The 24,140-nt window shown below is 36.8% G+C and overlaps 1 protein-coding gene across 3 annotated transcripts; it reads right to left on the bottom strand.

Moving 5' to 3' along the window:
* Window positions 1-16,264: 16,264 nt before the first annotated feature.
* LOC138402267 (uncharacterized) lies at window positions 16,265-21,788 on the bottom strand. Of its 3 annotated transcripts, XM_069498310.1 has the most exons (3): window positions 19,743-21,788; window positions 19,419-19,645; window positions 16,265-16,463 (listed from the first exon to the last, which is right to left on the bottom strand). In XM_069498310.1, the coding sequence occupies exon 1, from the start codon at window positions 21,699-21,701 to the stop codon at window positions 19,887-19,889; it is 1,815 nt and encodes a 604-aa protein (XP_069354411.1). In that variant the 5' UTR covers window positions 21,702-21,788; the 3' UTR covers window positions 16,265-16,463; window positions 19,419-19,645; window positions 19,743-19,886. The 3 variants fall into 3 exon arrangements, with proteins under 3 accessions (XP_069354411.1, XP_069354408.1, XP_069354410.1); XM_069498307.1 differs by having other exon boundaries at window positions 19,419-21,788; XM_069498309.1 differs by lacking the exon at window positions 16,265-16,463 and adding an exon at window positions 18,922-18,934 and having other exon boundaries at window positions 19,419-21,788.
* Window positions 21,789-24,140: the final 2,352 nt, after the last annotated feature.

Here is a 24,140-nt window from a genome sequence, read left to right as displayed (position 1 = left end):
AAAGAAGAAAATACTGATGCACTAGTTGTACATAGTAAAATGAATAGAAAGAAGAAATGTGGTTATTGCGGCCTTACTGGACACAAAGTCAAAAGCTGTTATAAGTGGATATCGGATGGTAAACCTCCTAAGCCACAAAATCCATCAACAAGTAAAGCTATAGATGCCAACTTTACACTTTCACTAATGCAGATTGAAACGAATGAAACAGTTAATGTAATTGAAAGAGATGATGAGAATTGGTATGTCAACAATGGTGCAACTAGCCATGTCTCTTGTTGCAATGACATATTTTCTACATTTCAATATTTTACTAATAACCAATCGGTTACAACTGCAAATGGCGCTAAAATACAAGCTATCGGTAAAGGTACAGTTGATTTAATAGCAGACGTTCATGGACAGCAAGAATATATAAGGCTTTGTGACGTATGGTATGTACCTGAAATAAAAAGAAATTTATTTTCTGTTCTTGCCGCACAAGACAAACTAGAGGACAGTGTCTTTATATCTGAAAGAGAATCGTGTATTTTGAAAGTAAAAGGAAAAATTAATTTAATTGGAAAACGCGTTAAAAATGGAGGTCTGTATAAGTTAAATATACAAGCAATTAAAAGACAAACTCCTGAATTGAACACTGTATCTAATGATAATATCCTACAACTGTATCACAAACGATTTTGTCACCAGAATAAAAGACATGTTAAACTTTTGTTAGAAAAGGAACTTGGTATCAAAGTAAAACTCGATTCTCAATTATGCACAGGATGTGTCTATGGTAAAACACACAGATGTAAATTTGGAACAAGAGAAAGAGCTAAAGTACCAGGAGAGATTATACATACTGATGTATGTGGTCCGTTCCCAAATTCTTTCAGTAAATTTCGCTATTTTGTACTTTTTAAAGATGATTACAGCAAGTATCGTCAAATTTATTTTATCAAAAACAAGTTTGAAGTTAAAGATAAGCTTGTTCTGATGATTAATGAAACAAAGACTGCTGGTCATACATGACCAGCAGTCATGTATGACCAGCATACAAACATAAAAATAATTCTCAGCGATAATGGTGGAGAATTTCATAACGAGGCTGTAGAAAATATTTTAAAGTCTCATGGTATTCAGCAAAGATTGATAATGCCATATACACCAGAGCAAAATGGGTGTTGTGAAAGAGATAACAGAACTTTAGTTGAGGCTGCTCGTACTATGATGCATGCTCATGAAGAACTTCCACTTGCTTGTTGGTCAGAGCTTGTCAACACTGCTGCTTATGTTCTGAACAGAACTGGACCGACTTCTACAGAAGGTAAATCACCATTTGAGTTATGGTTTGGACAAAAACCATCCATTAAACATTTAAGGATAATTGGTAGTGAATGTTACGCTCACGTTCCAAAACAAAAGCGAACAAAACTCTCCAAGAAAGCCGATAAATGTATTCTCATTGGTTATGATGGTAATGATGGTTACAGATTACTGGGCTGTGATAATAACGGCAATGTTAAATTAATAACAATGTAACATTTAATGAGTCGATTATTAGATCAATTGGATTAGATTCAGATGCAACTGAAGCAGATGAACAAAGTATAGAAATTCACTTCCCTAAGACTAATGAAAATCATCCAATGTTTGATGCAAGGGAGGATGTATTACAAGATGATGCTGTTTCTAGTATGCCTCAAACATTGAATGCTCCAGATTCAAGCTCACATGAAGTAATTCCCACTTCGTCGACTAATGGAAATGAAATCATCAGTCAAAATGAAGACGAGTCTAATGAATCATATGTTACTCCTAATTCCTCTGATTCTGAGGATGAAGAAATTCCTGAAACAAGAACTCTTCGAGATAGATCTATACTAAGACCACCAGTGCGATTCGATGACTATTTTATATCTACTGTTGTAAATGATTTAGGCGAACCTAAAACACATAAACAAGCTATAAATAGTTCTGAAAAAGCTGAATGGTTGAAAGCTATGGAAAGTGAGCTAAATTCTCTGAAAGAGAATAAAACTTGGATACTTGTGGATAAACCAAAAGACAGAAAGCTTATTTCTTGTAAATGGATCTATAAAAAGAAGACCAATGCTGATGGAAGCCTCGACAAGTATAAAGCTAGACTTGTAGCAAGAGGTTATACTCAGGAGAAGGGAATTGATTATGAGGAAACATTTAGCCCTGTTGCTAGAATGTCAACTATTAGGTCAATTTTAAGCATCGCTGCAAACGAAGGACTATCTCTTTTACAGTTTGATGTAACAACTGCCTTTTTGAATGGTTTATTAGAAGAAGATATCTATATGAAACAACCAGAAGGCTATAGTGATGGCACAAATAAAGTCTGTAAATTGAAGAGAAGTCTATATGGACTTAAACAGGCTCCCAGATGTTGGAACAAATGTATTGTCGACTATCTGAAAAATATTGGCTTTAAACAATGTGACACAGATCCATGTTTGTTTATTAGAAATCGACGAGGCAATAAAATTATTCTAGCACTCTATGTCGATGATGGACTTGTTGCATCAACAAATCAGAAAGATTCTGAGAAGTTTATAGCTGAATTGAGAAGTAGGTTCAAGATAACCACTAAACCAGCTAATTACTTTCTTGCTTTAGAACTTTCTAGTGATAAAGATGGTGGAATTGTAGTTTCACAAAAGCATTATGCTCAAAATCTACTAGAACGCTTTGGGATGAGTGACTGTAAAGCAGTCAATACTCCAATTATTAAAGAAGCTCAAACAGATTCTGATAAGGAGAATGATGTTAAGTTTCCTTATAGAGAAGCTGTTGGTGCATTAGCATACTTGATGACAGCAAGCAGACCAGATATATCGTATGCTGTAAGTTTTGTATCCAGGTCACTTGCTAATCCCACTACAGAAGATGTACAAAAGGTCAAGCGCATTTTTCGTTACATCAAAGGAACAATAGATTTTGGAATTGTATATAAGAAAGATTACAAGTCTGGAATCTTAGAATGTTACAGTGACGCAGATCACGGTGGAGATCCAAACACAGGACGCTCTACATCTGGTATTCTGTGTATGTATGCTGGAGGAGTAATTGCTTGGGCAAGTCGGAAGCAAACATCAGTAGCAATTTCGAGTACTGAAGCGGAGCTCGTAGCAGCTAGTGAAGCAGCTCGTGAAATTGTATGGCTTAAGAGACTGTTTAATGAAGTTACCAAATTAAAAGAAATTCCCAAGCTGCAAATTGATAATGATGCAGCTATAAAAATTTCTCAAAATCCAGAGCTTCATCGACGTACGAAACATATTGCTTTAAGACATTTTTATGTCAGAGAATTAGTTTCAGAAAATGATCTTGAAGTCAAATATGTTCCCACAGAATATCAATGTGCAGATATTCTAACTAAGCCTATCCATAAGCCTAGACTTATGTTTATTTGTAAGTTAATCGGCTTGGTCACATAAATTTTTCAAACGGGAGGATGTTAAAGAAGGTTTTGTATTAATTTATGTGTCACACTGGCACCGATTCTAAGCACAACCTAATTTTAGAGTATTCGCACCCTCTTCTTACTATTGTAATTTGAAAAGGACAGAAGCAGTTTGACATTTCTAAATTTAATTTTTAGATGGTAAAACCCGTGATTTTAGCACGCACTCGCGAACCTACTGTTTAAATTTGTATTGTGCACTAAAATTTAGAGTCTTTAAATGTGAAAGTCATGTTCCGTTCCTTTTTTAACATTGGTAAAAAGAAAAGGATGCAGATACTCTAAATTTAGTTTAGAGAGAGACTAGAGAATCGGGGCCACTGGCTGTCTATTTTATTCTAATTCCTTTTAAAATTTGGAATGTCACTCTAACATGTCTTATAATAAAAATATGTTTTCTCAAACTATATTATTTATGTAATTGAATTTTATCGATCCTAAAATGGACTCTAATATGTATTCTGAGGCTGAGGTAGATGGAGTAGACAGGCGTAGAACCCAACGTGAAGTGAGGATATGTTGACTCAAGTATTGTAAATAAATAATTGATTCGTTTTGTTGTTTTTGAAGTTATTGTGCAATGGTGGGTTGCAGTATACTAGGCTACAATAGCCGAAGCGAACGTAAAATAGACGGAATAACATTTCAAAAGTAAGTACCTCTGCTTGAGCGAGAGGGACTGAGGGGGCCACGCTAGTTGCATATCTGGTATATCTGTGACCTCAGCCCAAAGACTCTCTTGGCTGGCACCAGTGTTTCCATGTACACGGTAATTACCGTAGATGCACCGTAATTCAGCCCTAATCTACCGTCAAGGTAATATGGCCATTACCTTGACCGTGTCACCGTAATACAAAATCACGTTAAGAATTCATAATATACTGCGTAATACGAGTACGAATCTCAGTCCATGTCTCAGTCACCTAAGCATATTTCGTAATGGCAACATTTCTCTTGCTCTCGGTTTAAGCATCAAATCTCAGCAATCTATTTTCGTCCTTATTCAAGCAATTAGGAAGGAGTCAAATGTAAAACTAATGAGATTTAACAAAATATTAATATGAATAAATCCGTATATGAAAAAGATTTTGCTATGCTAGGAGAGTCAGATTCAGAATAATATTAATAGTTGATTAAAAAGCAAATTCGTGACGTTTTTTCTTTTAAAAATGACACGGTAATTTACACGGTATTCTTTTAGCTAATCCACCGTAATTTAATCTAGAAACACCGTAATTTTAACCCTTGAACACGGTAATTCTCGATTTACATATGGAAACACTGGCTGGCACTTGAATGACATTGACAGGGGGGGGGGGGGGGCGCTGTTGGAGAACTAAGGCTTAGAACAAAAGGGACACTTGACGTCATCGTTAGTTCCGATTTTTGAGACTTGTCAGACACGTAGTTATACCCGAAAGGGACAAAACAACAAAAGAAATAATACTCACGTATGAAAGGTTATGTTTCATAATTTGCGTCACAGAGTACATTGTAATATATGAAATAGAGACCAAACTTCGAGCCTAAAATTGGAAATGCATCACAAGCGCCCCTAGATTTGAAATTTGGAACTATGGTGATTGAATCTATATCTACGTATATATGTAATACATAGGTACAGGTACTATATGTACTATATACATTTATACGTATAATATAGGTACGTAGGTACTAGGTACCTAAATTATCCTACTTTCTTATTATTATTCTAGATATGGGTTACTTGGCTGATTTTTCGATCGTCAAATAACGATGGATTTTTGATTTTGTGAGTTTTATTTGACGATTGAAAAATCTGCCCTGAATAAAACAAAGTTATTTTTAAAATAATGTAGGTTATATTTTCTATACTTAATGAAAACAAAATTGATAATTTATATCGTAAAATGTTTTGCTGATGACATGACTACACTCTAATTAACACTAGAAGTAACTTTAATACACTAAATATGGACTAAAAGTTTAATACAATGAATAAAATACACTGACTATACATACTAACAAATCCTGTCTTTAGTGTTCCACGCGCAGAACAAATACAGTAAACAGTTGCGCAAATATCACTGTAATGAACCTGACCGCATGAACTAAAGCTCAACTTAAAGGCCACAGGCAAATTCACATTACGCACGTACCAAAAATCTTAGATTAGGTTATTTAATCCAAAAAATACAACACAACTCACGCGTCCGACATTTTCATTTATTGACTTTTGTTGTTTTTGTCAATGACCAGTGCTGCCAGTGTGATTTAGCAGAAATACAACTAAATAAAGATAAATTCAAAAAAAATTTTCAACTTCTTAGAAAGAATTACGAAAAAAGCTATACAAAAAATTTATACTTAACTTCTTTTTTCTTCTATTCGGTTCTTTATACCGTCGTTTTGTGATTCGCAAAAATTCCGCCAATGTAAATTTAGTAGAGAAACAACGTGATAATTGTTATTTTACTTTTTCTTTTCTTTTCTTTTGAATACAAGTTAATTACTTTTAATAAAAAATAAAATATAAAATAATGCTTTTTATAAAAGCTACCTACCACTTTAGTTGTTTTTTTTGAGCTGGTATAATCATGGAATGAGACATACCGCCATCTATTGACGACATTGGAAAACATACGCAGCACTACTGCCCTCTGAACGTGAATTTTTGAATTACTTGATTATAATACTGGTAAATTAAAAATACTTGTTAAATAAGTAACAACCCAGAATTTTGCGTACTATGTAATTTTGCAGTATAGTACGCAATACATTTCCCTACTTTTTGATCTAAGTTTACGCACCCTGATTTGCGTTCGCTACAACACACAGCAATGTCCCATAAATGGCTTCTACACACCTTTAATACTAAATTTAAAACAGAAATCTAAATAAAACCTCCTACACCTAGCTTGCTCTAACAAAGTATTATTATTTTAATGCCAAGTCTCCTTAATTAATACTTAGTCTGAGGATTTTTGCCACGCGCCAACATAGCCTTGTCCACGTTGTCGCACCAAGCATTCAAGATTCAAGTGCCAAAAAAGAAGTCTAGAAGTCGCTGGTGGAAGCACCATGGAAGCACAGACATACCAATGTACTCTGTGGTACAGACCACCGCTGGAAGTCCAAAGAGATTTGAAAGAGATATATATGAAGCCACAGATCACTTTTTTTTTTTTTTGGTACCATTTTATGATTATTATGTTATTGGTCTGTGATTATTATTTCCCCAAATGCACCAGGACTTGCGTTTTTGGCGGGAAACGCGAAGTGCGCTTTTTAATTGAAAATTGTTAAAAATATAGTTTTTGAGTGTAAATAGTACATTATTTTGTAAATAGTTTTCGTTAAACTGTGGTACAATGCCGTCAGATAGTGACGGCTGTGATTTGGAACCAGCAGCGGGCAAAAAGAGGAAGAAAATGCAAAAGGAGAAACCCTCTGAAAGTGATGGTGCAAAATACAAACCATTTATAAAACCAGGGTATCGCCGGGCGTACGGCGATACTAGTACCAATTCAGAATTCCCTGTATACGTAGAAAGCACAGAAGATATCAAACTAGGAAACAAAAATCCCCTAGTGGTATCCAAATATTTTAAACAAGTAAAAGGTGTAAGTGAAAGTAGGCGCATAAACGCTACTAAAATTATGCTTGTCTTCAAACAAGCGACAGCGGCTAATGACTTTTTGAAGCACGAGTGCCTTTCAGTTTATAAACTTCGAGCGTTCATCCCGGCGTCCTCTGTGGAAAGGGTAGGGGTGGTTAGGTTTATTCCAAAAGAATCTAGCAATCAGGAACTATTCAATAAACTCTCCTCGGAAAGTGAAGTAATAGGTGTAAAGAGATTTTTGAAAAAAGTGGGAGAGGAGCTAATTCCTCTCTCCACTATCAGTGTAATTTTCAGCGGTACTAGTCTACCGCAGTATATTTATTTGGACAACTGGAGATACAAAGTTTTCACTTATGTTCCTCCTTTGATGCAATGTTTTAAATGTATGAAATTTAACCATTATGGGAAAATTTGTAAAAATCAGCAAATATGCTCACGGTGCGCTGGTGAGCACCATTACAAGGACTGCACGACGGATACACTGAAGTGCAGCAATTGTGGGGGTGCGCATCTTGCAATATCAAAAACGTGTCCTGTAAAGGCAGCGAGAATGGAGAGGAACAAAAAAGAAACCTACTCAAAAGTAGTTCAAATAAGTAGTGCGAGTTTCCCTCCACTCCCAAAGCCTCAGAGCCCTCAGACATATGAAAAAAACCAAACTACATACTCACAGCCTAAGCAAACTACACAGACAAAGACAGAAATTTCACACAATGATATTGTAAATAACTCTAAGCTTTTAGGAGCCATAGTAAACACTTTGGTTACAATAGGGAACTCTAATAATATTAAGACTACTAATCAAATCAAAGAAACATTTTTAGAACATTTAAGTAAAATATAATGGATTCTCACCTAACTATTGTGCAGCATAATATCCAAAGTATTAACAATAAGAAACCCTTGGTTAAAACATTTTTGGAACAACATAATATTGATATTTTGCTATTAAATGAGACCTGGCAAAAAAATACAAGTAATCCTATTAGATTTTCAGGATATAATTTTGTAGGAAAAAATGCAAATAATGAACATGGTGGAGTAGGCATTTTATTAAAAAATACATTAAAATATAAAATATTGCCAACACAATTTTATCAAGATGTCCAGTCCATAGCAATTTCTCTAGAAACTAATATAGGTTCCGTGTCGATTCTATGTGTTTATTGTCCACCTAAAAATAAAAATAACAATTATTGTAGAATTAATAAACTTAAAAATATTATTGCTAGCTTACCAAAACCTTGTATAGTCTCAGGAGATTTTAACGCGCATCATATTGCTTTTGGGTGCAATTGTACAAATTCAAGAGGCAAAACATTGTTTGAAATTTTTGATGAACATGACCTATGCCTGTTAAACACAGGTGTATCTACTACAGTACAAAGACCTAATGCAAATAGCTCTGCTATTGATGTGACAGGGGTGAGTCCCGTACTAGCACCTCTATGTGAATGGTCAGTAGGTGACGATCCTTTGGGTAGTTACCACTATCCAACATTTACAAAATTAAGCCTAGTTCCATCTAAATATTCTGTCAATGACAAAGTAGAGAAATTTCTATTTCATAAAGCAGATTGGACCAAATATTATGCAAAATCAGAGGAGTACTTTAAAGGTATATCTTTTGATGAAAAAGATCCTTCACAGTCGTATGATAAGTTCTGTGAAGTTTTAAATACTCTTAGAAAAGAATTCGTTCCTTATGTAAAAATTGAAGGTCCTAGACTTTTTAAAACTCCTGCTCCTTGGTGGGATGAAAACTGTGAAGTTGCTGTTAAAAATTCGAGAGAAGCTTTACAGTTATATAAAAGAAATGGGTTGATGGAAAATTACATTAATTATAAACAATTGGATGCACAAAAAAAATTAATAATTAAGGATGCTAAGAAAAATAGTTGGTACAAGTTATGTTCAACATTCAATAGATATACTCCTATTACTCGAGTATGGAATTATATGAAAATGTTTAAACGTATTAAAAACCCACCACAGCATAAAAATGATGTATGGATTCCCGATTTTATTTCAAAATTTAAACATGATAACAATAACACAACGTTAAATACCTCTGTTTTCGAATTTAATAATGATTCTGACAAGCATATGTTACTTTTAAAGCCTTTCACTTTTGCAGAATTTAATATAGCACTTAAATCAAGAAAAAACTCTACACCCGGCTTAGATAACATTCCATATATAATGATTAAAAAATTGCATAAATTAGGTCAATTAGCTTTACTTGATATATTTAATAGGCTATGGGATAATCAATGTGTTCCAGAGAGTTGGAAGATCCAATGTATAGTACCGATTTTAAAACCTGATAAATCTTCATCTGATTGTAATTCATACAGACCAATATCTCTAACATCATGCATAGGAAAATTATTTGAACAAATGCTGAAACTGAGATTAGATTATTTTACAGAAAAAAATAAATTATTACCTACATTCCAATACGGTTTCCGAAAAGGAAGAAGTGCTAATGAGAGTTTGACATCATTTGTATCGGATTTAAGAAGCTGTAAGTTATCAAAAGATGCTGCAGTATGTGTATTTTTGGATATAGAAGGTGCTTATGATAATGTTGATTTAAACCAGATTATTACTTCTCTTCATGAAATTGGCATTCCTGGAAAAATGTTAAAATGGCTATCAAATTTTTTAAATAACAGAAAGTTTTATGTTAAGTATAATAATATACTTCATGGACCTAACTCAACAAGTAAAGGCCTTATGCAAGGTGCATCATTATCTCCAATTTTATACAATTTATATACCTCTCAAATTGAGAAATATGTAACAACAAAGGATGTTAAAATTTTACAATTTGCAGATGACTTGTTATTATATAGTGTAAATAAAAATGTAGAAATAGCTGTAAATAATGTTAATTCAGCATTGACTCAGGTGCAAAATTATTACCAAAACACTTTAAAATTAAGTATTAATACCTCTAAAAGTTCATGCATGGTATTTGGTGGACCAGTAGATGTAAACATTAAATATAATAACTTAGATGTTCCAATTGTAAGAAATAAGAAGTTCTTAGGAGTAATTTTTGATACAAAACTAAAATTCGATGCTCACATTAACTACATTTGTAAAAATGCATTAAAAAGCATTAATCTTATTAGATGTTTAGCTGGTACATTTTGGGGTTCAGATCCCAAAGTTCTGACTTTGTTGTACAATAGTATGGTTAGAAGTCATTTTGATTATAGCTGTCTTGCGTATATGCAAACTAATCCATCGTTGTTGAAAAAATTGGATGTCATTCAAAATATAGGTTTGAGAATAATAAGTGGAGCAATGCGGTCTACACCTATTAATTCAATGGAAGTAGAAACATGTATCCCTCCTTTGCCGGTGAGACGTGTTTATTTGGCTGAAAAGTTTTGTTTGAAGCAACTATTCGCTAACTCCAACTTGGTAAACAAATTATTACTTCCACAGGATTTATTAAAAGTTACTGAAGCATCAATTGAAACTCTACAACCTACAGCGGAAGCACTTCTTTCCTGTAAAGGACCTACTATGTCAATGATTATGACTTATATGCATAGTATTGCTAGTAAGATAAATGTGAATGACGTTTGGCCTATGTATGATTGCCACTATGATGTAATAAACCTCGGAAATAGAATACACATCACTGATATTAAATCCAATTTAGACTTCCTATTGTTCATTGAAGAAAATTGTAAAAATCATTATAGGATATATTCGGATGGTTCTAAAAATGAGAACTTTGTAAGTTCTGCTTTCTATGATTCACAGTTAAAAAAATGTAGATCATATAAATTAAACTCTGACTGCAGTGTGTTTACTGCTGAATGCGTTGCCCTGTTCAAGGCATTGGAATATATCAAAGAAGAATTAATGTTTAAAATTAATAACTATGTTTTAATAACAGACTCGAAAAGTGTTCTTTTAGCTATAAATAATTTTAATTTGAGTAATTATAAATTAGTTTATATTATATTCCAAATTAAAAATGTACTACTTAATTTAAAACAAAGGGGAATTAATATAGAATTTGTTTGGGTACCCTCCCACAGAGGCATAACAGGAAATGAAGTGGTTGATTCTGCTACAAGAAGAAGTAATTTTTATGAAGATTGTTCAAGTAGCATCAAAGTGCCATTTACGGATTTATGCAATACAATTAAAATAAGACAAAAGAAATTGTGGAGTGAAGTGTGGGATGTGACTAATAAAAATAAAGGAAAATGGTATGCGGAAATTCAAAAGGAAATACCAATACAACCATGGTATTTCAAAACAAAGTGTGAATCTAGAAAATTTACATCATTAATGAATAGACTGAGATTTGGTCACTGTCTGGTGCCAACACACCTGAATAAAATAAAAATACTAAACAGTAAAAAATGCAACTATTGTGATTATGAGGAGGCTGATGTTAATCATATGATACTCAAATGTCCAGCTTTTGGCATACAAAGACTTATATTAGCCAGTGATCTAAACACTATAAATATGGAACAAAAACAAAAAATTGATTTTCCCCGCCATGTAAAGGACTTGTTGTGTAAAACGTCATATTTTAAGTCTATTTTTAATTATATAAGTAATACTATAAATAAAGTGTAAAAACGTTAGACTAATTAGTTATAAGCAATTTTGTATTTTTAGAATAATATTTAGTTATAAGCAATTTTGTATTTTTAGAATTTGTAAATTTTTGAAAGGCCTTAAAGGACTGTTATCCAGGGCCGTAAAATAAATTAAAAAAAAAAAAAAAAAAAAAACAAATGCACCAGGTGGCAGTTATCAAACAAAATAAACCGCGGGACTTGCGTTTTTGGCGGGAAACGCGAAGTGCGCTTTTTAATTGAAAATTGTTAAAAATATAGTTTTTGAGTGTAAATAGTACATTATTTTGTAAATAGTTTTCGTTAAACTGTGGTACAATGCCGTCAGATAGTGACGGCTGTGATTTGGAACCAGCAGCGGGCAAAAAGAGGAAGAAAATGCAAAAGGAGAAACCCTCTGAAAGTGATGGTGCAAAATACAAACCATTTATAAAACCAGGGTATCGCCGGGCGTACGGCGATACTAGTACCAATTCAGAATTCCCTGTATACGTAGAAAGCACAGAAGATATCAAACTAGGAAACAAAAACCCCCTAGTGGTATCCAAATATTTTAAACAAGTAAAAGGTGTAAGTGAAAGTAGGCGCATAAACGCTACTAAAATTATGCTTGTCTTCAAACAAGCGACAGCGGCTAATGACTTTTTGAAGCACGAGTGCCTTTCAGTTTATAAACTTCGAGCGTTCATCCCGGCGTCCTCTGTGGAAAGGGTAGGGGTGGTTAGGTTTATTCCAAAAGAATCTAGCAATCAGGAACTATTCAATAAACTCTCCTCGGAAAGTGAAGTAATAGGTGTAAAGAGATTTTTGAAAAAAGTGGGAGAGGAGCTAATTCCTCTCTCCACTATCAGTGTAATTTTCAGCGGTACTAGTCTACCGCAGTATATTTATTTGGACAACTGGAGATACAAAGTTTTCACTTATGTTCCTCCTTTGATGCAATGTTTTAAATGTATGAAATTTAACCATTATGGGAAAATTTGTAAAAATCAGCAAATATGCTCACGGTGCGCTGGTGAGCACCATTACAAGGACTGCACGACGGATACACTGAAGTGCAGCAATTGTGGGGGTGCGCATCTTGCAATATCAAAAACGTGTCCTGTAAAGGCAGCGAGAATGGAGAGGAACAAAAAAGAAACCTACTCAAAAGTAGTTCAAATAAGTAGTGCGAGTTTCCCTCCACTCCCAAAGCCTCAGAGCCCTCAGACATATGAAAAAAACCAAACTACATACTCACAGCCTAAGCAAACTACACAGACAAAGACAGAAATTTCACACAATGATATTGTAAATAACTCTAAGCTTTTAGGAGCCATAGTAAACACTTTGGTTACAATAGGGAACTCTAATAATATTAAGACTACTAATCAAATCAAAGAAACATTTTTAGAACATTTAAGTAAAATATAATGGATTCTCACCTAACTATTGTGCAGCATAATATCCAAAGTATTAACAATAAGAAACCCTTGGTTAAAACATTTTTGGAACAACATAATATTGATATTTTGCTATTAAATGAGACCTGGCAAAAAAATACAAGTAATCCTATTAGATTTTCAGGATATAATTTTGTAGGAAAAAATGCAAATAATGAACATGGTGGAGTAGGCATTTTATTAAAAAATACATTAAAATATAAAATATTGCCAACACAATTTTATCAAGATGTCCAGTCCATAGCAATTTCTCTAGAAACTAATATAGGTTCCGTGTCGATTCTATGTGTTTATTGTCCACCTAAAAATAAAAATAACAATTATTGTAGAATTAATAAACTTAAAAATATTATTGCTAGCTTACCAAAACCTTGTATAGTCTCAGGAGATTTTAACGCGCATCATATTGCTTTTGGGTGCAATTGTACAAATTCAAGAGGCAAAACATTGTTTGAAATTTTTGATGAACATGACCTATGCCTGTTAAACACAGGTGTATCTACTACAGTACAAAGACCTAATGCAAATAGCTCTGCTATTGATGTGACAGGGGTGAGTCCCGTATTAGCACCTCTATGTGAATGGTCAGTAGGTGACGATCCTTTGGGTAGTTACCACTATCCAACTTTTACAAAATTAAGCCTAGTTCCATCTAAATATTCTGTCAATGACAAAGTAGAGAAATTTCTATTTCATAAAGCAGATTGGACCAAATATTATGCAAAATCAGAGGAGTACTTTAAAGGTATATCTTTTGATGAAATAGATCCTTCACAGTCGTATGATAAGTTCTGTGAAGTTTTAAATACTCTTAGAAAAGAATTCGTTCCTTATGTAAAAATTGAAGGTCCTAGACTTTTTAAAACTCCTGCTCCTTGGTGGGATGAAAACTGTGAAGTTGCTGTTAAAAATTCGAGAGAAGCTTTACAGTTATATAAAAGAAATGGGTTGATGGAAAATTACATTAATTATAAACAATTGGATGCACAAAAAAAATTAATAATTAAGGATGCTAAGAAAAATAGTTGGTACAAGTTATGTTCAACATTCAATAGATATACTCCTATTACTCGAGTATGGAATTATATGAAAATGTTTAAACGTATTAAAAACCCACCACAGCATAAAAATGATGTATGGATTCCCGATTTTATTTCAAAATTTAAACATGATAACAATAACACAACGTTAAATACCTCTGTTTTCGAATTTAATAATGATTCTGACAAGCATATGTTACTTTTAAAGCCTTTCACTTTTGCAGAATTTAATATAGCACTTAAATCAAGAAAAAACTCTACACCCGGCTAAGGCCTCCTACGCACTGGCGACCATAGACGCGGCCAGGCCGCCGCGGCTATGGTCGCCGGTGCGTATAGATAACATTCCATATATAATGATTAAAAAATTGCATAAATTAGGTCAATTAGCTTTACTTGATATATTTAATAGGCTATGGGATAATCAAATCAATGTGTTCCAGAGAGTTGGAAGATCCAATGTATAGTACCGATTTTAAAACCTGATAAATCTTCATCTGATTGTAATTCATACAGACCAATATCACTAACATCATGCATAGGAAAATTATTTGAACAAATGCTGAAACTGAGATTAGATTATTTTACAGAAAAAAATAAATTATTACCAACATTCCAATACGGTTTCCGAAAAGGAAGAAGTGCTAATGAGAGTTTGACATCATTTGTATCGGATTTAAGAAGCTGTAAGTTATCAAAAGATGCTGCAGTATGTGTATTTTTGGATATAGAAGGTGCTTATGACAATGTTGATTTAAACCAGATTATTACTTCTCTTCATGAAATTGGCATTCCTGGAAAAATGTTAAAATGGCTATCAAATTTTTTAAATAACAGAAAGTTTTATGTTAAGTATAATAATATACTTCATGGACCTAACTCAACAAGTAAAGGCCTTATGCAAGGTGCATCATTATCTCCAATTTTATACAATTTATATACCTCTCAAATTGAGAAATATGTAACAACAAAGGATGTAAAAATTTTACAATTTGCAGATGACTTGTTATTATATAGTGTAAATAAAAATGTAGAAATAGCTGTAAATAATGTTAATTCAGCATTGACTCAGGTGCAAAATTATTACCAAAACACTTTAAAATTAAGTATTAATACCTCTAAAAGTTCATGCATGGTATTTGGTGGACCAGTAGATGTAAACATTAAATATAATAACTTAGATGTTCCAATTGTAAGAAATAAGAAGTTCTTAGGAGTAATTTTTGATACAAAACTAAAATTCGATGCTCACATTAACTACATTTGTAAAAATGCATTAAAAAGCATTAATCTTATTAGATGTTTAGCTGGTACATTTTGGGGTTCAGATCCCAAAGTTTTGACTTTGTTGTACAATAGTATGGTTAGAAGTCATTTTGATTATAGTTGTCTTGCGTATATGCAAACTAATCCATCGTTGTTGAAAAAATTGGATGTCATTCAAAATATAGGTTTGAGAATAATAAGTGGAGCAATGCGGTCTACACCTATTAATTCAATGGAAGTAGAAACATGTATCCCTCCTTTGCCGGTGAGACGTGTTTATTTGGCTGAAAAGTTTTGTTTGAAGCAACTATTCGCTAACTCTAACTTGGTAAACAAATTATTACTTCCACAGGATTTATTAAAAGTTACTGAAGCATCAATTGAAACTCTACAACCTACAGCGGAAGCACTTCTTTCCGGTAAAGGACCTACTATGTCAATGATTATGACTTATATGCATAGTATTGCTAGTAAGATAAATGTGAATGACGTTTGGCCTATGTATGATTGCCACTATGATGTAATAAACCTCGAAAATAGAATACACATCACTGATATTAAATCCAATTTAGACTTCCTATTGTTCATTGAAGAAAATTGTAAAAATCATTATAGGATATATTCGGATGGTTCTAAAAATGAGAACTTTGTAAGTTCTGCTTTTTATGATTCACAGTTAAAAAAATGTAGATCATATAAATTAAACTCTGACTGCAGTGTGTTTACTGCTGAATGCGTTGCCCTTTTCTTCTTTCTTCATTCTGGGCTGGTTTCCGCACTTAAACGTTTCCGTCTGTTGTGCGTGCATCACCCCTCCCCGCCGAAGTCTTCACTCCAGCCATCCAAGCTCACTCCAGAAGCCAAGTAGACCGCCCAGGTTGCCGAGGGCTTCTTGGAGTGAGGTCGGGGAACCTAAATGGCGTTCGCGTTGCTCTGCCACGCCCGTGCACTCCAGGAGCACGTGCGTCGGTGTTTCATCGACCTCCATGCAGACCCTGCACAGAGGACTGTCGGTGACACCTATAACGAAAAGGTGTTTGTTTAGTGGGCTATGCCCTGTTATGAGTCCCACCACCTTCCTAAGTTTACCTCTGTCCAGGCGGAGTAGTTTGTTAGTTTGACGTTTGTCTATGTTAGGCAAAGCCTCTTTGGCTTGCCTGCAGTCTGTTGTGTTAGCCCATAGTTTAGAATGTTCTTTTAGTGTTAGTTCATGCAACCAGGTTTTATACTCACTGAAGGGTATGGGTACGATTGGTTCTGGCCCTGTCACCTTCAGTGTCGTAGCCTTTCGTGCTAGTGCGTCTGCTGCCTCGTTTCCCTGGTCTCCATCATGTCCTTTGACCCACCTTAGGGTGATGTCGTTTGACATGGCGAGAGTTTGCAGAGCCTTGTGGCAGTCTTGTATAAGTTGGGAGGTCGTCGAGAATCTAGCCAAGGCTTTAAGAGCAGTTTGGCTATCAGAGTTAATGTTAATCTTAAAGTTTGTTACCTGTCGATTGGTCATGGATATAGCCGCGGTCATAATGCCCACACACTCTGCTTGGAAGACAGAGTTTTCCTTACCGAGTGCGTGACTTATCCTCATGTTCAGTTCTTGGCAATAGGCTCCTGCACCTGTGCCAGTCTTGGTTTTGGATCCGTCGGTGTACACTTCTATTGCGTCTCGTGTTGACCTCGGATTCATATTCTTTCCTGTGTTTATCTTGTAGTTTTTGTCTAGTATGTGTTGTTTTTTGGTTCTGTCGCATTTCCACTCCAGACGTGGCTCTTTGTTTATGCTTTGCAAAAGAATTTTAGTATGCATTGTGTTGTGTTCTTTCCAATGACCCGAGGTTTTCAGTCTCAAGGCTGCGAGTGTTGCTTCTTCTTTAATGTGTAGGTATAGGGGCGGAATCCCCAGTATAATTTCGAGTGCTGCTGTTGGTGTAGTACTCATGCAGCCGGTAATGGCGAGGCATGCTTGCCGTTGGAATTTCTGTAGTTCTTGCTGGGCGGTTGTAAGGAGAGTTCTTGGCCACCATACAAGTGCAGCATAGGTTAGTGAACATCTTACAACCGCTAGGTATAACCATTTCATTATCTTTGGTTTTAGTCCCCATTTTTTCCCCAGCATGCGTTTGCATTGATTTAGTATTGTAAGTGATTTTTTAATTTTATCTTCTGTATGCCTTTTCCAGCTGAGCTTACTGTCCAGCGTCACACCGAGGTACTTTACTTCAGTGGACAGTTCAAGGCTTGTGTTGAACAAGGTTGGTGGTTTTGTTAGCTCAATTTTTCTTTTGTTGGTAAACAGAATCATCTCTGTTTTCTTTGGATTTACTGTAAGTTCATTTCCATCGCACCATCTTTCGATTAAGCGCAAGGCTCGTTGCATAACTTCATATAGTGTGTTTTCTAATTTACCACTGATTAGGATGGTGAGGTCATCCGCGTAACCAATGGTATAGAACCCACTTTTGTTTAGTTTAGTTATCAGGTCGTCAACTACCAGGTTCCACAGGATTGGTGATAAAACACCTCCTTGAGGGCAGCCTCTCGCTACTATACCTTTTGTGACTCCGTTGATGTCTAGTTGTATAATTCTCTGTTCTAGCATTACTCTTATCCAGCTGCGTATAGTTTTTGGCGCCTTGTATCGTGCCAAGGCTTTGTCAATGCTATCAAAAGTTGTTTTGTCAAAGGCTCCCTCAATATCTATGAAAATGCCTAATGTCGATAGTTTGTTTTCTAAGTCATGCTCGATTTTGGACACAACAGAGTGCAATGCGGTTTCTGTTGATTTACCCGTACTGTAAGCATGTTGGTTGGGATGTAGTGGTATATGCTTTAAAGTTCTGTCCCTGAGAGACCGGTCGACCAGTCTTTCAAGCGTCTTTAATAGAAATGATGTAAGGCTGATTGGTCTGAAGGACTTTGGCAATGTGTAGTCACTCCTACCAGGTTTTGGTAGGAAGACCACCTTCACTTCTCTCCAGGCCATTGGGATGTATTTGTATGCTATGCAGGCCCTGTATATTATTTCCAGCCAGGGCATCAGTTGAAGTTTTCCCCATTGTAGAAGTGCTGGGAAAATGGTATCGGTCCCTCCTGTTTTGAAAGGGTGAAAGGTGTCTATAGCCCAGCTGATTCTATCTCGCGTGACTATGTTGTTGGCAAGGTCCCAATCCTCTTCTATTGGATGGTGACCAAGGGTGTTCACCCAGTCTGTTGAATCTACTATTCTACAGCCAGGGAAGTGTGTTTCTATGAGCGTTTCGCTTATCTCTTTGTCGTTCTTGGTGTATGTTCCGTCAGCTTTCCTCAGCGAGCCGAGTGTGCGGGTGTTATCGTTTGCTAGAATCTTGCGTATGCGAGCAGCAGTATCGTTTGATTCTATGCTTGTGCAGAACTTTTGCCAGGAGTTTTTTTCCTTTTCCCTGACGCGTTTATTGTATTGGTATTGGGCCTCCTTATAGTTGTCCCAATCTTGTTCTTGTTTGGTGTTTTTGGCTCTGTTGAAAAGATGTCTAAGTTTTTTCCTCATTCTTTCCAAATCAGGACCCCACCAGCTGTTTTTCGATGGTTGTTTTATGTTGTTTTTCTTTAGGGGACAAGCTTGTTCATAGCTTGTTCTAATATATTTTGTTAGTTTATTTACGTTTCCTTCGATGTTATCGATATCATTGATGTTTTTTGGTTTACTTACACCTATTTGTTGTGTCAGCAGGTTTTTGTATTTTAGTATGTTGGTTTTCCTTGGATTTCTTTTTGGTACATGTTGAGTTATCATGAGATCTAGCTCATAGCATATCCGCCTGTGGTCAGAGAGAGAGGGCTCATCACTGACTCGCCAGTTCTTTACGTGGTCTGCGGCTCTGGTTGACGCTAGGGTTAGATCTATTATGGTTTGGTACCTACTCGTCACAAAAGTCGGTTCGGTACCCATATTAATAATTGTTAGGTTAGTGGTTAGTAGGAAATTTATTAAACTCTCACCACGTTTGTTGTTGGCTGTGCATCCCCAAAGGTTGTGATGTGCGTTGCTGTCGACAGAGATGATTAAATCTATGTCGTTATCTTCACAGTGTGTTACAAGCTCCACCAATTCTTTTGTTGGTATTGCGTCCTCAATGGGCATGTATATTGATGCTAGGACCACTGGTTTTGGCAGTCGCCCCATGCCTTGTTGTATTCCATTATTTATTTTAACTGCTGTCAGATCTCTGGAACAGTATTGTGTTAGTAGTAACGCTGTAATACAGCGTGGAATGTAGATGCATGTTCTTGGTGGTTCATCATTGCTGTGTGAAAAGATCTTACCATGACAGCTTCCGAAACCACATATGGTTTTTCCCCTGACCCACGGCTCCTGGATCAGGGCGATGGTCTCGTCTTCAACCTCCAGCTGCCTACGTAACGTGGCCGTGGCGAGGTGTTTGTGCTGGAGGTTGGTTTGAATGATCTTTATTTTTCTGTCGCCCTCTGTGCCGGGGGTTGTTCGGCAGGGGCAGTTTCTTCTGAAGCGTTTTGTGTCGCCTTTCTCTCCCGGGGTTGTATGAGGTTAGTCCGGGAGTCCGCTAGCATTTCCTCGATGTTGCCGAGGACTGTGCTTACGGAGGGCTCAGGTGTTGCACAGAGCTGACTGGTTGGTTCATCCACATCCATGTCACCACCCACATCAGGCTCCTCTCGGTTTTCAGGCTCTAAGTTATGCCCGGGCGGTACATCACTTAGTCCTTCATCCGTGAAGAACCTGATATAGATAGTGCCCGTGGAGTAGGCGACCTTCCTGCCGCGCTCCAGAATCGTTGGCAGCTCCTCGTTGGGAATTCCTAGTATCAGGAACACACCAGGAGGGCTGCTGGTTGTTCGCGAGTAGCTGAACAAGACCCACTGTGACACCTTATACCACGGGTTTTGATGAGATAGGACTTGATGTAGTTGGCCTATCTCCCCGTCGTAGTCCGGGACATATAGCCCCGACCTTACCCTAATTGGTATTTCGGTCTGTTGTATCACAGTGAGTTTTGTTCCGCTCTTTGGTGATGTTAAATTTGGTACCACGTTCTTGAGCCAGCTAAGTGCTTGGTCGTCGTGGCACCACATTTTTAGGACACCCTCGCTGAGGAAGGCTTTACCTTCAAACGCCGGGGCGTATCGGGTTTGGCCTGGCGCCAAGGGTTCGATACAGGCCGCGAAAATCGCCTTCTGTATCAGACCCTGTATGGTGTTCGCCTCAGCTTGAGTTAAGTCAGTCCTTGGGGTAGTTGTCACAGCCACACTCAAGTGCGATTGGACGGCTTTCGCGTAGTGGTCCTTTGCGTCTCGGTGTGGTCTGTGGTCCGTTCGTGGTCGTTTATATTCCCCCCTGGGTGAGATCGAGTCGTCAGGTCTATTTCTTTTGTTGTTAGGTTGACTTGACGACGGTCCGGGGTTGTTCTGTGTGTCTGGTTGTGTCATTCCCCTATTCCGCTTCCTAGAGCGGGGGTGAGCCCGCTTATTAGGTGGGTTGGGGACTTTTTGTAAGTTGTCACTGTCTGGTTTGGTTGTTGTTGTTGTTGTTGTTGTCGTTGGGGGTCGAGCGGTGTTGGAACCGTCAGGGCCCGTTGCGCCCCGCGTCCGGATTGGGTTCCCTTTGGGGTCGGTGTGACCACCATCGTTCCCCCTGTCCATGACCACGGTTTGCCCAGCCCTTCCGGTGGTGGTGCTCGACTCTCCCGAGGCATGTGGGTTGCGGTCAGAGGCCGATTCCTGCCCGCTCGCATGTCCGCCGGTGGAACAGCCGGGGGTTGCGCGGGTGTCCGCGAGAGGCCGTACTCCACTTAGTGAAGGCCGTCCTTCGTTTCCTCCCTTACTTCCCCCGGCCGAGTCGCCAGCATCCGCGGTTGGGCAGTCGGGTTCTTTGCGCTTCCCGCCTTTTCGGTCTGCGGTCGGTCTGTCCATCTGTGCGTCAGCTTGGGTGTCCGTTTGTGTTGTTGTCCGTCTGTCTGTCCTTTTTCCCTTCTTTTTCTTTTTCTGTTTGGGAGCCACGAGCGTCCATGCGCTTGCGCTAGCAGGCGCAGGGATCGCTGCGGCTAGGGAGGACAGGTCCATGTTAGATGCAGAGGTCGTTTTTATCGTCATCATATCGATAATGTGCGGGTCTTTGCCCCCTCCTGATACGATGGGGCAGCCTGGGCCCTGGGCGCCGTCCGTAGATGACGCCTGGGTGCCAGGGTGGGATTTGGGCGTTAAACCGCTACCCACCAGGAGACCGATACGTTTGTTGTGATCCGCCATTTTTGGTTTGATGTGTTACTTGTGTAGTGTTTGTGTGTGTCTCTGTGTGTAAGTGATTGTGAAGTGTGCGGGATTTTAGGGTAGTTTGTAAGGGATTTTGAAAAGGAGGGTTATTTGGATCGGAACGGGGTGATTTGGAACACGGGAAGGGGTTTCTTGGCTCTGCTCAGGTGTTTGGAGTGGTACCTTAGCAGTTCCTTCTTGTCCAGGGTCCTGGGGACACCGGCAATCCGCAACCCCGCCGACCCGCCCGGTTGCATGAAGGATGCCTCGTTTAGCCTAACTAGCGAATGGAAACGTGGGCCGCCTGATGACGGCTGACACACAGATCATTAACTAGTTCTGCCACGCCGGGTTGCGTTGCCCTGTTCAAGGCATTGGAATATATCAAAGAAGAATTAATGTTTAAAATGAATAACTATGTTTTAATAACAGACTCGAAAAGTGTTCTTTTAGCTATAAATAATTTTAATTTTAATAATTATAAATTAGTTTATATTATTTTCCAAATTAAAAATGTACTACTTAATTTAAAACAAAGGGGAATTAATATAGAATTTGTTTGGGTACCCTCCCACAGAGGCATAACAGGAAATGAAGTGGTTGATTCTGCTACAAGAAGAAGTAATTTTTATGAAGACTGTTCAAGTAGCATCAAAGTGCCATTTACGGATTTATGCAATACAATTAAAATAAGACAAAAGAAATTGTGGAGTGAAGTGTGGGATGTGACTAATAAAAATAAAGGAAAATGGTATGCGGAAATTCAAAAGGAAATACCAATACAACCATGGTATTTCAAAACAAAGTGTGAATCTAGAAAATTTACATCATTAATGAATAGACTGAGATTTGGTCACTGTCTGGTGCCAACACACCTGAATAAAATAAAAATACTAAACAGTAAAAAATGTAACTATTGTGAATATGAGGAGGCTGATGTTAATCATATGATACTCAAATGTCCAGCTTTTGGCATACAAAGACTTATATTAGCCAGTGATCTAAACACTATAAATATGGAACAAAAACAAAAAATTGATTTTCCCCGCCATGTAAAGGACTTGTTGTGTAAAACGTCATATTTTAAGTCTATTTTTAATTATATAAGTAATACTATAAATAAAGTGTAAAAACGTTAGACTAATTAGTTATAAGCAATTTTGTATTTTTAGAATAATATTTAGTTATAAGCAATTTTGTATTTTAGAATTTGTAAATTTTTGAAAGGCCTTAAAGGAGTGTTATCCAGGGCCGTAAAATAAATTAAAAAAAAAAAAAAAAAAAAAAAAAAACAAATGCACCAAACCAAAGTTGAATTGTTTTGAATTTGGACCATAGTTTGGACTCATTTCCATTTGCCTTGTTAAACAAATTAACATTAATTTAAAGTAAGTTCCTCGTACTTTTATACATTATGACGATATCAACTCGAAGACTTGTTCAAATAGCAGCATGGGGTGGGATGGTGGTTGCCTCTACTGGATTCTATTTACAAAACAAGCTTGTAGATAGCGTAAGGAGCTGTGATTATTATAAGGATGCTTTGAAAAAACTTCGGACCCATCCTGGTGCAGTTCACTATCTTGGAGAACCGATTAAAGACAGAAGGTTTAAATTGAGCGATAGTGAGAATAACTTTTCTGATGGAAAAACAGCCCGATTTCGTGTCCCTGTAAGTGGGCAGAAAGAAAGTGGAATTTATTATTTCTGGGCAGAAAGTACAGACAGTAAATGGTCAATAATTAGAGCCGAGTTGGAATTAAAATCAAAACCGGATGAAAGATTGGTGATCGTTAAACAAAGTTAAATTTTTATAAAGATTTTCCACAGTACCTAAAGATAGATTTACTATCCATTTTTTGCTCAATATTACTTATTTTTAGCATGTCAATTCATCATATTCCATAGCAATTTATTAGTATTAGTAATTTAGTAGTAGTATTAAAGACTAAACATGTTCATTGTTAAAAGTGGCAAAAGCAGCTAACCTAACCTACTTGATTTGGTCTTGCTCTGCATAGATCAGCTAAGGTTTGAGGAGTTTGGTTTGTTTCTGCAAAATAATATGTATCACCAATGATTAGGAATTAATTATTAAGGTTCCATACTCGAAGGGTGCATGGCCGCCATGCTATTTAATTAAATTTGATTAAATAAATAACAATAAATTATTTCAGTACAGTACTTATAATAATATAACCTTTTTTCGGGTTCCATAGTAAACAAGGAACCCTTATAGTTTCGCCATTTAAGACTGTCTGTCTGGCTTTCCATCTTCTTTGGGGCTATACAGGTGCTTGCTATCCCTGAATCACTGCGACCGTCTCCGACCTATTGTGTTTGCCTCCACTTCACACTTCCTTGTCAAATCCTGTGGCCGCCAGATACAGCAGCACCTTCTTGAATGGAATTGAAGTAACATCCTCAGGATAAATG

The sequence above is a fragment of the Maniola hyperantus genome, chromosome 4 (assembly GCF_902806685.2).
Source record: "Maniola hyperantus chromosome 4, iAphHyp1.2, whole genome shotgun sequence".
Taxonomy (NCBI): domain Eukaryota; kingdom Metazoa; phylum Arthropoda; class Insecta; order Lepidoptera; family Nymphalidae; genus Maniola; species Maniola hyperantus.
Note: the sequence above shows the minus strand (reverse complement) of the source record. Positions and strands in the feature narration are given on the sequence as shown.